We start from the raw sequence: 15,075 nt of genomic DNA on the forward strand, positions 1-15,075 counted from the left end.
CTCACAGATCTCTCTACTGCCACCTCAGTATTGGAGAGACCCTTTAAATATATTTTTTTGTTATTGAAACGTATCCGTAATCTCGTTAATAATTTGCCAACAGGATTCTATAAAGTACAAAACAAAATACGGTGAACGATTTATTGATATTATATACGAACAAACAGTCGGTAAAGCAAACTGAATTGTCAACACCGAAGGGCGTTTTTGTATTCTTGCACCGCCATTTACAATACAGCACAGCCAGCGGTTTTAGTCCAACCGTTTTGGAACAACAGTTTCGGGACGCGGCTTTGTAAACATGACAAGTGATAACGTAAAAATTACCGAGGGCACATCGAGTCTCATTTTAGTGAGTATCGAGATTACTAACGTTTTTGTTGTCGAATTTATTGTGACATCGTGCGAGAAATTCATTGGGAAAATACCCTCGATGCATGCTGCTCATTGAGTAGACATGTGCCGATTTGAGACAAAGACAGCTGATACACAACGACGGGATGATTTTCGAGGCCGATAGTGATGGAATGGCTGTGCTTATCACCGCATTTAAAATACGCATATTTATGAGGCTTTTAGGTGACAATGGGCGGCTTTATTATGAAAATAACGCAGTGGTCAGTCGAACGACTATATGGCACTGGACCGAAGGGGCTATTATAATAAATGTATATAGACAATCCATGTTTCTCAACTTATAAAGTCTCAAAAATTGTCTCGTTTTTAGGAAACCATTCAGACAGGCCATTCACTACCCCCTAATTTACATCAATCTACGACGTGTTTCCACTGACCATTTTGCTCTGAGAGTGCATTTTAGTCTATTAGAAATAATAAATTAAAACTATAAAAAGACTTTTTACCAGGACATTTAGCCACGACAGTGCGTACATCTAGCATATTAACGTTACTTAATGAAGAAGAAAATATGTAGCCTTTTATTTCCTTATTTCCTGTGTATGTTTCAGGTATCACCATTCACAGATGTGGATTAAAGTGTCGATCGTCCCTCGATATCACCGCCCCTACTGTGAAACTACAGTTTTACTAAGAAACGGCGTTGAAAGTCATACATTTTTTTTAAAGCAGCATATCCTGAAAGGTATAATGCGCATTTTCATTACAGTTATAAAGGAACAATTCTGTGTTCATGTAGTTTTGCAACTTAATACAACATCTGCATCCTCCCTTACGAATATAAACTATGATTTCACTACAAATGTGTTGTTGTCTGTTTCAACTTTAAATGTATTATTATCACTGTATAAATTGCTATATTTAAACAAACCTATTAAAACAGGTTTCGTAATATTTATAACGCGTACATCCGGGCTAACCACTAGGTGGCGGTAAGTACACGCAGGCCGCCATGAACGAGCAACAGAAAAACGTAAGCCTCCATTTTCTCATCTAGTGCTCTTCGCTGGTGCACTAGCGCCATGAGTAGCGCACTTGATGACTCAAAGACAACAGAGTTAAGTATGGACCACGAACTCTACACTGTACAGAGTCCTTCTGAGGATATTAAAGATGGCCCAGATCATGCAGAATACATTTATAAAAGTAAGTAGTATGTCGTTTGATGTTAATATAGAACATTTAAAGACACATTTATTGGCCTAAATGACCAATTTAGCAATGTGCTCACCCCGTGAATTTCAGGTAGTTACAAACCACGTGCCATGCGTTATTAACGTGTGTGTGTGTGTGTGTGTGTGTGTGCGTGTGCGTGTGTGTGTGTGTGTGCTTCAAGTGTCAAATGAAGAATTTGTTAGATTCGTGAAGTTGCGTGTGACCAACGACTCACTTTTCACTGGGAAGAGAAATTCTTCTACTCTGGCATATAGGTAATGGAACCAGTCACCCCAGTGCACACTTACACATGCACACTCGTTTGTTCATTCATTAGCATTAAGTTTACAAACTAAAACAGATGTATACTGTAGATGTTTTACTACGACCAGCACTAGTCTCTGTGTTAAAATGTGGAAAATGGTCCATTCTGTGCTCTAGAGCCATCCTGAAGGAGTTGGGTCTGCAGAGAGATATTTCTGCCAGCCAGGCAAGGAGAAAATGGGAAAACCTTAAAATGAAGTATAAGGTACAAATGTTATTTTGAATTAAAAAGGTAGTAAATATGGGTAATTTAGTGACATGGATGATAAATACCATATACTGTAAATGTCAGTTCTTTAACTGTGAAATTTATAGTTTGTAAACACAGACTGTTTATTGATTCATACTTTGAATGAACCAATTTAAACAAGAAAATAAAAATAAACCCCTGTCAACCGTTCCATCAGACACCATTTATATCCTTTACACCACACACAGGATTGTGGGATATCATAGGAAGAAAAAGACCCATATACTGCCTTCAAATACTGACTACATAAAGAAATATCAGTATACAGATTTCTATGCAAAACCTTGCCTTCATACCTTTTAACCTGTGCAAACCTCACAACCCAATGAGTTTCAGGTCATAAAATATTCACGTGTGTATCTTGTGTGTTTCAGGACATGAAGAATCCCCCACCTGGGGTCTCGGTGAACCCCACCAACTGGCCCTGGTTCTCGCTGCTGGACGATGCCATGGAGGGTCGACTGGCAGGAAGTGAAGTAACTCTTGATACTTCCTCGGTGGGCGATGACAGCGAGTATCGCCCGAACAACTCCACGCGCAGACGGAGCAAGAGAGCGCGAGAGCCGGACAGAAGCGAGATCGAGCTGTACGTCGAGGAGGATGACATAATGTCAGAGGAGATGGGGCGAGACAGAGGGGAGATGGACAGAGACCGGGATGAGATGGAACAAGAAAGATCCATCCTGGAGAGCGACAAAGCCGCCATTGAATACGAGAGGATGGTCTTGGAACGAGAGAAGATGGTCCTGGATAGAGAGAGAGCAGGAGTGGAGAGAGAACTTGCAGCGTTGGACAGAGACAGAGCCTCTTTGGAAAGAGAGAAGGCTGCTGTGGAGAGGGACAGAGCATCTGTGGAGTACATCCGAGCTCAGCTGGAAAAGGAGAGAGCAATTTTAGATAGAGAAAGAGCAAAGCTTGAGCGAGAGCGAGCTATCTTAGAACAGCAGCATGGGACCTCGACAGGGGGGGAGACGTTGGAATTGAGTGACAATCCAGAGGGAACTGACAACACCATTCCTTTGGTCATGGAACCAGCATCCTTAGAGAGAAGACAGAAATTCCTCAACCTGTTTGAAAAGCTTATCGAAAACTTCTGAAACCAAATTTATAAACAGGACCGTATACAGACGTAACCAACTTTTTTACACCTTTTGTTCGATGTAAAATTTTGTTTTCTGTTGCCAAAAATGTATTGTGTTATTCTACAGTGATTGACTTATGATTTATAGTTATGAGTTACATCCATTATAGTTGATCATATTTGTCGCTGTGTTTGTTCTACAAGTCAACACGTTATAAACAAGCATTTTGAAAGCTGTCAGTGTTGGTTTGATGTCTTTGAAGATTTTCAAGCTACTGTAAAAAGGAAAACGTTAAGCCGCCTTTGATTTAGAAAGGTCATCACAAATCTTTATTCAGGTGTGATATTTCCATACAAAACACAAAGCTGGGCTAATATTTACCACCCTCCCCCCAATCATTCTCAAACCCCTTTAGCCAGTACAACAGTTTTTAAGTGTGCGAATGCCATATGGACATAAACATGGTCATAACAACAACTTGATAGATTAAACACTAAAATATTGCAGTTTTTGTAACAAAAAGACAGCTTATATATTTTATATTACAGTACAGACTTTACAACAAATTCATTGTTAGAATGCTTTGTTTTATTGCATTGATCAAAATTTACCTTTCAAACCTTAATCTTATCATAAACATTTGTTTAATTCCTTATGAATATTAACAATATTTCATTATTTTTTACAAAACAAATTTTAACCGTTCTCCCTGGCTATTGCAACCAGCCCCAAACAGGCACCAAGTAGGCTACAACACACACAAAAATAAGTTTTTTTGTTTTGTTTTGTTAATTAAATTAAACTGAGATATCTGCCTTTGTAAATTACTTGCATCATTTTTTCAGGTTTGTTAGTATTTGATAAATAAATGACTGATTCAAATGGATGCATGGTTTTCTGTGTTTCTAGGAGAGATTCATTGTGAATGGTCTCTCTCGGATATGAGGGAGTACATTTATACGATCAACTGAACAAAATCCTTCCGTCTTTCATTCAAATGCGATTACAAACATCCTACATTGTGATATGTATTCATACTGTGTGTATAAATACAAGCAGCAAAGGGATAGTAGTGTCCACCAGTTCTCCTGTGAAAGTGTGAGTCTGTTCATGCATTTATGCCAACTTCTTTTAAAAGACATCCATTCATATCCAAGTGTTTGCACGAGCCCAACGTTTAAAAACAAGTTCTCACAGAGGAGTTTTGATGCATGTGCATACGTGTGAGTTTTGCATGTGTGCGTTTGAGTGTGTTTCATTTTAAATAAGGTTACCAACAGGTATACGTGGCAAACATATGAAGGCTTGTGGGGTTCTGCTGAGGTTGACGGGATTACCGTCCAGGCGAACGTCCTCCAGGGCATTGCGGATGTAGTTTAAATCATGTGGATTGCAGAAAGTGTCATCGTGCATCATCTGGACATTGTTATTCTGAATGATAAAACATATATATATATATTTAATGTATCATACAGGTACACACTTTTTATGCCATTGTTTAAAAATCTTTTTTAGAAATCTTAAGATTTAGAGATCTTTTCTTTTAAAGCTTGTGTGTGTGATACCTCATCATTTTATTTACATATTTAAAAAGTCCATTATAAAGCACTGTGCATATCACCAGAAAAGCTGGTAATAAATTAATTCATTGTTTACGTTATAATTTTCTATGTCATCATTGATCTTTTCTGCAGTTCCCAAGCAAACAACGTAATTCCTGAATTGTCAACTGGTTGTTTTAAAATAAAAAAAACTACATGTATGGAATCCAGTTAAGTGTCAGGATTTGTAGATGTCCACAAGGTGGCACTAGTGAGGTGGGAGCACAGGTACCTGCAGGTGCAAGGAGCGCAGACTGTGGGGCAAAGGAACTGGGATATGGTCAATGTTGTTGTCTGTCAAGTAGAGGTAAAGTAGCCCTGGCATGTCCTTAAAACAAAATGTACATGTATAAATAAATAGGCTTTCTTTACCTGGATAAGGATTATCAGTTGTGTATTGGTACTATTAGAAGTTTCCAAATTGATTTGATCCTATCTGTTTTTTTCTTTGCATTTCCATAAGCTCTTTAAGCACAACAATAGCCTTTTACATGAATCTACAAAGGTTAATTGTGATGTATCCCTCTATTCAATCCTGACACTTGTTTTTTTTACCTTAAAAGCTTCTCTATGGATGCCAGTGCTGCTCAGCTGGTTGTGGCAAGCATCAATAAGGGTCATAGAGGGTGGCAGAGCAGGAAGTTGTCTGATATTGTTCTCTCTTAATATCACCTCATCCAAAGCAGGAAGGCCAAAGAAAGCATCGTCGTCAATCTTGGAAATGGCATTGCTTGTCAGATCAATTTTCTTTAACTTGTCTTTATCATAAAAACAAAAATAAAGTAATTTCAAATTAGTTTTTGAAAATTGAGAAAATTGAGGATTTAAATTCAGAAAAACAAAAAGATCTTAGCATCACGTGAATGCTATTAAATATAAAGTAATACTTTTTTTGTTTCTAATATTTGAATATTTAATATTCAATTTTCTGTCTATATAAACTTATGTTCATATCTCAGATCATGACATGATGACTTATGGTGTGTTTGACCGAACACATACTCAGGTTGGTGAAGTCAGACTTGCTAATCTTGGCAATTTTATTGTAGCGGGCATAGAAATGAGTGGTTTCTTTGGGAAGGGGTGGAACACGGTCCAGCCTGAGGTCATCACAGTACACGGATCCAACCAGACAGATACACAGCACACAGGTAGACATACCTTACCACCAAAATGGCAGGTGGCATGCAAAACACAAAAACAACATTTTAAATACAAAAAGAACTGTTAGCAACTGCTAACAAAACATAAACCATTTGACCATTTTAGTAGCATTCATTAACAGACTTGAGAACCTTAATCTATGACAAAATGAGTTAAGCAAACATTCCTTTATTAGATAATTAGGTAAGTTATAAGATAATAGACTGAGCACATTTTGATATGAAAAAACTAATAATTTAAATGGAATGCACTGGTGAAATACTGACCTGGTATGTATGGGTCAATTTCAGGTAACCCTGACCCTATTTCACCCCCAGCCCCCTCCTGGGGAGTGGTCGGGGTTGTTAGGAGTATCTCCTCCTCTTGTTAGACAACAATATTAAGGTGTTACGGAATGTATTAGCACATGGACACAGGGTGAACAATAGAACAGGACAGACAGTGAGTAATACTGACATTGAGAAGTTAAAATGCATCCTTACTGTTGTTATAATTCACACCAGGGAAAATTTACACACATTTAACCAATATGAGCCAGTTAAATGAAGTTAAATTTGCAGTTAATTTATAGATACCCTAGCAATGATTGGTAAAACAATATGTCTGATAGTGATTAACATTTTTGTTAAGCTGCTCCAAACTTTTCTGATCCAATACAGATTTTCACAACAAAATCTGAACATACACCTGAAATCATTGCAGTCCATGGTGTTGATAAAGGTACTGACCTTCCTCTAGTTCAGGAAAGAATATTTCTGTTGTGACTTCTGGGGATTCAGTCACCACAGGGTCCTCTGGGCTGTCAGGCTCTCCAGTTTCCACGGGCTCCTCAGGGACCTCAATCTCCCCAGACTCCCCAGGTTCCTCAGAGGGCTCAGGCTCAACTGGCACCCCTGTAGTTACAGGCTCTCCAGACACCTCGGGCAACCCAGAGGTCCCAGACACCTCGGGCATCCCAGAGGTACCAGGTTCTCCGGGCACCCCAGAGGTCCCAGGCTCCCCAGACACCTCAGGCAACCCAGAGGTCACAGGCTCCACAGGCACCTCTGGTACCTCTGAAGTCCATAGCTCTTTAGATATCTCAATAATTTCAAAGGCTTCAGACTCTCCAGACAATTCAGGTTCACCAGAGGTCCCAGACACCTCCCAAACTCCAGAAGTCCCAGATTGTCCAGAAACGTCAGGAACCCCAGAGGCCCCAGACACATCAGGAACCCCAGAAGCCCCAGACTCTCCAGACACATCAGGAACCCCAGAAGCCCCAGACTCTCCAGACACATCAGGAAACCCAGAAGCCCCAGACTCTCCGGACACATCAGGAAACCCAGAAGCCCCAGACTCTCCGGACACATCAGGAAACCCAGAAGCCCCAGACTCTCCGGACACATCAGGAAACCCAGAAGCCCCAGACTCTCCGGACACATCAGGAAACCCAGAAGCCCCAGACTTTTGAAACACCACAGGCCCCTCAATCTCTCCAGAAAACCCAGACTCCCCAAAATCCCCAGACGCCTCTTGTGGAGTGATTCCAAATCTTAGGATCTCCTCCTCTTGTGAGAGACAAGGTGAGGTTGCAAGAAACAAATTAGTTTCCCCTCAACGTTGGATGAAAGATGATAGCAATGCTTGCAAAGATGATGGACTAACCAATTCAATATTAAACCAATACAGAACAGACAATTATTACTTCATTCATCACTACAATGTAAGAGGTGTTGATATAATTCTTCCACAGAGAAAATCTATTTTGTGGTAATCAAGATCCCCTCAAGCTACATTTAAAATGAGCAAACCAAAAGGCTAGAATACTAACCTCCACCTGAGAACATTATTATGCCCGAACCAGAAAGCCCAGAAACTCCAGAGCCAAAATCCCCAGAGACCCCAGAACTCAAAATGTCACCAGAGGCGTTAGAACCCCCAGAGCCCAAAATCTCTCCAGACCCGGAAGCTATTTCACTGAGTGAATCCCCAGAGGCTCCAGAGTTCATTTCACCAGAACCCGAAATGTCCCCAGAAATCTGAAGGATGTCAATGGGCGTCAGACGAAGCTCCTCCTCTTGTTCAAGACAAGATTAGGTGTTAGAACAGATATTAGAATTACACTTGTGACTATATATGGACTTGTTAAAAATATGATTGGGCTGCGATGCATGTAAGTAAAGTTAAATAACTCATTTAACCAATCAGATTGCCAGTTAAATGGAATAAAAGCACGAGATAATGGTTTGCAGGCTAGTAATGATGATTAGCAATGTCTCTGTGGGTGTGGGGGGGTGGGGGTGTAGGTGTTAGCAACAATGGTACAGACCTCCCTGTGCATTAGGGCCCATCAGAGTTCCTGACTCCCCAGACCCTGATTGGATGAGAAGAGGCGTTATGGGTACTTCTGTGTCTTCTCTATCTTCAACTGTCCAACGTTGCTCTGGTTTTTGCACCACCTCTTCTTCTTCCTCCTCTATATAGGCACTATGTGAAGGGTCAGAGTCCTCATCAGGATTTAAGGTGTCAATCTGTAATGAGAGCTTAGGTAAACATACTGTAGCTGGCAAATAAGCTCCTGTCCTATTTCAAACTCTATAACAAGGTCTTGTCAGAACTCAGAAGGTCTGCTAAAGATTAAATATGTCTACCTCACAATGATTGAAGAGTCAGTCTAGAGCATTGGTTCTCAACGGGTTGGGGGGGTTTGGGAGGCGGCCCACGAGGGGGGCTCAGCCAACTTCCAGGGGACCTCAAAACAAACTAATTATAAATTTAGAAAAACATTTTTGCGGGGTAGAAATTGTGAGTTTTTGTGAGTTCAAGTCAAAAAGGTTGAGAACCACTGATCTAGAGTTAAATATGAAGCATACTGATAACATGCTCTATTTAACCATCTAAGAAATTTGATTGTTGTCACAATTATTCTGAGAATTTCTAAAGCGTGTTACTCATCAGAAGGTTGATTACCCTTTGAGAGGGTACTGAGCCATTTATCACGTATCTGACCTACTCAACCAAAGCTTTCAAAGTGATCCTTTTCCTCACACATGTTAACGGTTGGTAGGACAAATTTAGCATATACTGCTTTTTGCAGTCATTCTTTTTATTCATTGCGAAACTACACAAGTTCACACTGCATACATTATTTGGGGGGCAGATTAAATACAAAAAAGTAGAAAAGTCCAGTTTGTCTTGTCTTTGATTCCACTACAAACCAGAGAGGGGTGCTGTTAAACCATTGACAGTTTTCAATGGCTGCTATTCTCCAGGATGGTCCATGTGGAACCAAGACATACATGGTAGCAGAAAAATCCATATTTCCACACAGATTTTACCAGAAGAACTTTCTCATGTGTAACAAGTAAGGTCAACTTAAACCCACTAAACCAAAACTACGTTGAGCTGTTTAATGCTCCTTTGTAGTGAAAGTGACACAATGCCAATTTTGTCAATAGTCTAGCATGAAGACTAATAAACAAAAGACAAATAGCCAAATATTTGGTCAAAATATTTACGTTTAGATAGCAAATGTTTTTAACCACCAAAATAACTTGCAAGACTAAGGAAAACAAAGTAATTAACCATAAAAAAGCAATAACACAAGAAGTGCTAAAAAAAATAAATGAAAAAAACAGCATTCCTAAACATTCATTTTTCTTCAGCTGTTTTTTTTGCAAAATGTAAAACAGCCTGATGTAATAAGATCTGCCCTTGAGAAAAAAGTGGACATTTTGTCATGATACACTTTCACATGCGTTACAAGACCCTATATGTACTTGCATTTACACTGACACATGCAGGATGGCATGTACGACGAGCACACACAAGCACCCTTCCATGCTTACTGTGTATGGATTTGGACAAATGCTAAATTTTCTTTGGCCACTTTCCACAAATATGATACACCAAGCATGTAAAGTAATTAGCAATTAAATTTCTATTGAAGTGATATTTAATAAAAAAATGTCATCAGCTATTTAAAACCAATTAAAATGGTAGAAATGCAGTTAAATAAATTACAGTTACAATTTAAAAAAATATTGATTTGGTGTCCTTATGTTCTAAGCACAAATATTTAATGATGCATGAAAAAATTCACACATATTTTTCACTTAATCTATGGGACATGATAACTAAAAACCTCAACTAAAAACTAGCCTTAATTATGCTACATGTGCAAACCCATTCTAGCATTTTTTAAACTTTTTGTAAGCTATTTTTAATTTGGTATTCATGGTTATTGCTGGTAAATAAAATAGTCAATTAAATAACAAAATTGTGTTTAAACTGAACTGAAAAATATCAATATTTCATAACTGGATTGCAAAGTTCCTGAAGGAAATATTTTGTGAATTATTATTTATTCCTTTCACGCCTCATTTTATACCATATTTGTGGAGGGTTCCCTTACACACAAGTTAAATTATTTATTAGATGTCAAACCAATAATCTAGGTCAACTTTAATTCAGCAACTTCAATTTCTCAGCAGAGCAAGAACAAATATTTTCACAATTTATGAAACATTCACAATATCCTGAAGAGCTTAAATAAACAGCTTACACAAGGTCTGTTGTAACTCCGGCATGCTTTTTGTGGGTATAACTACATAACATTCACATCAGGATCAAGTTAAGTCTCTTGGCTTCAATTTGTCTCTTCTTCAAAGCCATCTTGGCTTGTGCCAGTCAAACATACTTTTGGTTTGTCTCTATTTTCATGCTGAAGATGATGAAATAATAGCATAAAAACAAAAACAGTCAAAAATATATAGCCAGTTACAATAACTGTCAGGTACATGTGCATCCAGCAAACAAAGTTATTCCATTGCTTTATGTGAAAATCATTCAGCATACAAGTATGGCTAGTGTTGTAAATCTACTGCTTATCCTTCAGTACGGTAAAAAAAATGCCAATGTCTACTTTTCCTTCCATTAGGTTGTGCCAGTGGAAAATTCAGTTGTCCAATACTGTTGTGTTGAATGTGAGAGTTGAATTCACACTCAGCAACATCTGGTCTGTCCATCATACAAATGTTATGCCCAAGGCAGGTATTTGTTATGTGAAGCATGTCATGAATTAACTTTTTCATATCATAAATAATGCACTGTAAATACCAGTGCTTATGGAATGCTAGGTGTGTCTTGGGGATGTCAAAAGACTGATAAATATGTGATATTAATCTCATTTGGGGTAATCAGGTCCACATGCATTACAGATCTTAATGAAACCTTAATTAAATATTACATTGCCAACATTGGCTATAGATAGCTTAAAAATATGCAAACATGCAATACATTCCATCGCATAGAAAACTCATGCTTCACTGAGGAAAGGGACCAATATCAGCCCTACGTGGCCTCCGTGACCGACCCTAAAGCACAGCAGCTGGGTTAAAAATGTTTTGAAATGAAAATCATAAAACAGACACTGACATTACTGGATGCTATTATCCGCAGGAAGACTTGAATCTGCACTGCAAATGAAAAGCAAAGTCAAACACCCTAAAGCCAAACTGCTGCAATACATTCCTGCATGACAACTAGACCTGAACCCAATGCTTGTGCACGATTTATCAGTTAAAAACCATTTGACCAACTGAACTATGGCAAAAGATGTGTACATAGAAAAATTAATACTCATTTGAATTCTAAATGTAACAGAGAGGGTGTTCCAAGAAACCATGGCAACAACATTATAAGTGATTAGAAGTGATCTTTATGAGAAAATCTATGATGATACAAAAATGGCCTTTTGAGGTCATACTGAATCTCTCACCTGTGGTTCATCAACTTCATTGTAATAGTCGTAGACGTCTTGGTTGTCAACGCTCAGATCTAGATCCACATCATAGTTGTTGCTGTCGTAGTTGTCCAGTTCTGCTTGCCGGGCATATCTGGGGGGAGAGGCTGCCGCCACACTCAGAACAAGAAGTCCCCACACCAACATTACCATCGTCCTGCTGGACACAGAATCAGACACCTAAATGTCTATTCTGAGATGTTTTGTAGAATTAATAGAAGAGTATCAGTGGCAATAGAAAGTGAATAAACAGATTATGAATATATCAAACCATTTATTATGCCAGTGTTATATAATATATTTATTTACTACAGCAAAATATGATTTTCACTTCCCACATCATACTACCAAAGGACTCTTTGACCTGGGTTTCCCCAGAAGGGAGATCGAGAGCCACACTTGCTTGGATTGGCTGTGGTGCATCTCAAATATGCTTCTCAAAAATCTTCTGGCTCACCAAATACATCTGCACACCATGGAAGATATAGTTGCTGATTTTTCTGTACATACGTAAAATACACTTTTAAAATAAAAAGAATTGCCAAAAAAGTTGAAATATGCCGAGCTAGAGATTCCATAAATAGTCTTTAGCTTGTTACCTATCTTTGGTAAATAGAGTCTCTTCAGAGTTCTGTGGCTAGTGGAATACAAACTTGTCGTCTGCAAATTTCTGAGGCTGGAGAACTCTGTTCATTAACAGAAATGAAAAATGAGGCCAGTTTGGCCTCTAAACAAACCAAGAAGTTACCACCTCAGCAGCCATCTTGAATCCACTCAATGACTGCTTTGTGTGTTAAAGACAAAAGGTCAGAGGTGAGATGGTGACATCATAAAAGGTTTCTTTTCCAACATAATGATGAGCAGTTTTTTTTTTTTTTTGGAAAATCACACATTGTAAATGGAAAACTTTGTAAAAACAGCATCTATAAGTACATATAATGTCACATATTTAACATTTTAAATGTTCAATCATTCATACATTGTCAATTATTAGCATAAGAATTCAAGTTGAACGGAGAACAGGAGAGGATGTCTTTCAAAATATATTGTATAAAGGGGCGATGAGTGACTGATGTGATGATAGAGAGGGGTTCATGCGCAGAGATTATGGATGAGGTTCTGGTCCTCGGGGTGAGATGGAGAGAGCTAAGTAAGGGAAAGTGAGGAAAAGGAGAGCGAGACCTCTGACAGAGACTCTTTATGAGGGTCTGTCTCCTCGCTCAAGCTCGAAATTCCACCAAGATCTGTGGACAGCAGGTCAGTGAGTTACGATCTCGCTGTATCTCTCTCTCTTTCACACACACACACACACACACACACACACACGCACACACACACACACACACACACTGTAACTCATAGCAATGAGCTATTTAGGGGCATAGTTGCACTCCACTGTATCTTTAGCAATAAATCTTTTCCCTGTGTGTTTCCGACACCCAATCATTTCATGCGATTACAAACAGAGATTTTAAACACATTTTATTGATTTAACACTGTAATCTTACAGTCTAAAACATCTCTGCTTCAATGAAAAAATCAGCTCTCGTTGAGTGTACAAGTTTCAGTTGACAGTTTCAAACTCAGCTGGGAAATACTGAAAGAGAGACTATACTGCACACAGAGCTTGGCTTTTACACACTGTGGGCAGTATTTGCAGTGTGCGGACCCCGTGTGTGTGTGTAGGTGTGTGTGTGTGTGTGTGTAAGCAACTGTCCTAATGTTGTTTTTGGCTCTTCCTTCCAGCATTCCGCATGGTCATTGATTTTGCAATTTCTTCCTCTCTGGTGATGGTGCCAATACTGGCAAATAACATTAGCGATTCAACGTCACTTCCAATAATGCAAATACTGCAAAATATGCAAAATATATGTTCTGCTTCAGCAGAAATATAGTTTAAAATCCTGACTGCGAATGAGCTAAATGTAAAATCAACAGCCCCGAAAGCAGAGGTACGTCTGTAAGATATCTAATAAAGATCTGGGAAACATCTTCCGTGTAAAAACATCTCATAAACGTCTTGGAAAAAGCATTTTTACATACATTATAAATCATAAACATCTTAAACATCTTCTAAATATCTATGTGAGATCTGACAGGAAACGTTACAGAGAAGTACTGAAGATGAGCAAACAGTCAAAAAAAGACATCTTGCAGATGTAAATGCTGACATCAAATAGACGTCTTTGAGATGTATGTTTGCTATCAGGGAGTCCAGTGCCCATTTCATTTCTCTAGTCACATTTTTTGCTTATCCCTTTTAGGTAAAATAAATATCAAATAATATAATTATTAAATATCAACCATATCGTCACATCTAATACTTCACTCATTTTGCCCAAACCCAGAAAACCAAAGAATGGTAAAATATGCCGAAATAAAAGAGTGCACAGGAATTTCTCCCATCACCAAACAGGCCACATGTAAGCGTATACTAAACCATCATATATTAACGTGGTATTATTAAGCCAATTTCATTATAAGAACAAGAAGAATAAATGCAAGATACCCATATTTTGTATCATTAAACCGGGCATCCACAAAAAAGGTCTTAATACTATCAGTCAGGTGTATTTTAGCTTAGCAATTGTGCTTTAGTGCCAGTGGCCCCAAGATAATCGAACCTATAAGCAGAAGGTGAAGCCCTCCGGTCTCATCCCTTCTCTAAAGCATAACACCATCATATAGAAGCACATAGAGCCCTTACCTCTTTCTCCTTCTTTCCCAAATGGTCCTGTTCTCCAGATCGGACAGGCAGAGGGTTGGTGGGCCTGGCCAATGGCAACCGGTCACTCACGGTAGCTGTGAGAACACAAGTGTGTGTCTGTGTATCTGTATCGGTGCGTGCGTTGAGGTGTTTAAAGGTGTGTGACGTGTAAGTGTCCATGCACCCCCGTACCTGTCCTTGTGTGTGAAGGTAAGAAATGAGACCGAGAAAAGTGAGAGATTGGGTTTTGGTCACATCTACACTAGTGCCCACCCCATACCACACTGCGTTACACGCTCACACACACTAAAAGCCAACATGGCACACAATCTGCACGCTGACAGACCCCCAGCTGCGAAAAAGCCTTTAATCCCTAATAACCCTCTTTGTTTTTTGTTTCCTGAAGAGACAGATAAGTTATTCAGTTCTAAATATGAGATATTTGTCTTTCTTTTCCTGAGGTGAGCGTGAGGCATGCTCTGCTTTCATGTATGGATCTGCAGGGCCCCTGCACACAATGGGCCCTCTGTGAGATTCTCTGTTAGCGTAGCACTGAGAGGGAGAAAAGGCCTCCATTCTGTTCTGCGCCA

General features: G+C 39.0%; 2 protein-coding genes across 4 annotated transcripts; one reads left to right on the forward strand and one right to left on the reverse strand.

The window, feature by feature from the left end:
• The first annotated feature begins 225 nt into the window (after positions 1-225).
• On the forward strand, positions 226-3,464 carry si:dkeyp-38g8.5 (uncharacterized protein LOC568385 homolog). Of its 2 annotated transcripts, XM_057324339.1 has the most exons (6): positions 226-352; positions 969-1,102; positions 1,415-1,563; positions 1,754-1,847; positions 2,014-2,101; positions 2,521-3,464. In XM_057324339.1, the coding sequence occupies exons 3-6, from the start codon at positions 1,440-1,442 to the stop codon at positions 3,241-3,243; spliced, it is 1,029 nt and encodes a 342-aa protein (XP_057180322.1). In that variant the 5' UTR covers positions 226-352; positions 969-1,102; positions 1,415-1,439; the 3' UTR covers positions 3,244-3,464. The 2 variants fall into 2 exon arrangements, with proteins under 2 accessions (XP_057180322.1, XP_057180321.1); XM_057324338.1 differs by lacking the exons at positions 226-352; positions 969-1,102 and having other exon boundaries at positions 1,452-1,847.
• A 119-nt stretch (positions 3,465-3,583) lies between these two features.
• On the reverse strand, positions 3,584-14,788 carry epyc (epiphycan). 2 transcript variants are annotated; one of them, XM_057324336.1, is made up of 10 exons: positions 14,486-14,788; positions 11,755-11,938; positions 8,305-8,506; positions 7,807-8,052; positions 6,722-7,543; positions 6,260-6,355; positions 5,832-5,990; positions 5,385-5,587; positions 5,062-5,157; positions 3,584-4,659 (listed from the first exon to the last, which is right to left on the reverse strand). In XM_057324336.1, exons 2-10 carry the CDS (start codon positions 11,929-11,931, stop codon positions 4,489-4,491), a joined length of 2,172 nt encoding a protein of 723 aa, XP_057180319.1. In that variant the 5' UTR covers positions 11,932-11,938; positions 14,486-14,788; the 3' UTR covers positions 3,584-4,488. The 2 variants fall into 2 exon arrangements, with proteins under 2 accessions (XP_057180319.1, XP_057180320.1); XM_057324337.1 differs by lacking the exons at positions 6,260-6,355; positions 6,722-7,543; positions 7,807-8,052.
• Between the last annotated feature and the right edge of the window lie 287 nt (positions 14,789-15,075).

Source organism: Triplophysa rosa, linkage group LG24 (assembly GCF_024868665.1).
Source record: "Triplophysa rosa linkage group LG24, Trosa_1v2, whole genome shotgun sequence".
NCBI classification, from domain to species: domain Eukaryota; kingdom Metazoa; phylum Chordata; class Actinopteri; order Cypriniformes; family Nemacheilidae; genus Triplophysa; species Triplophysa rosa.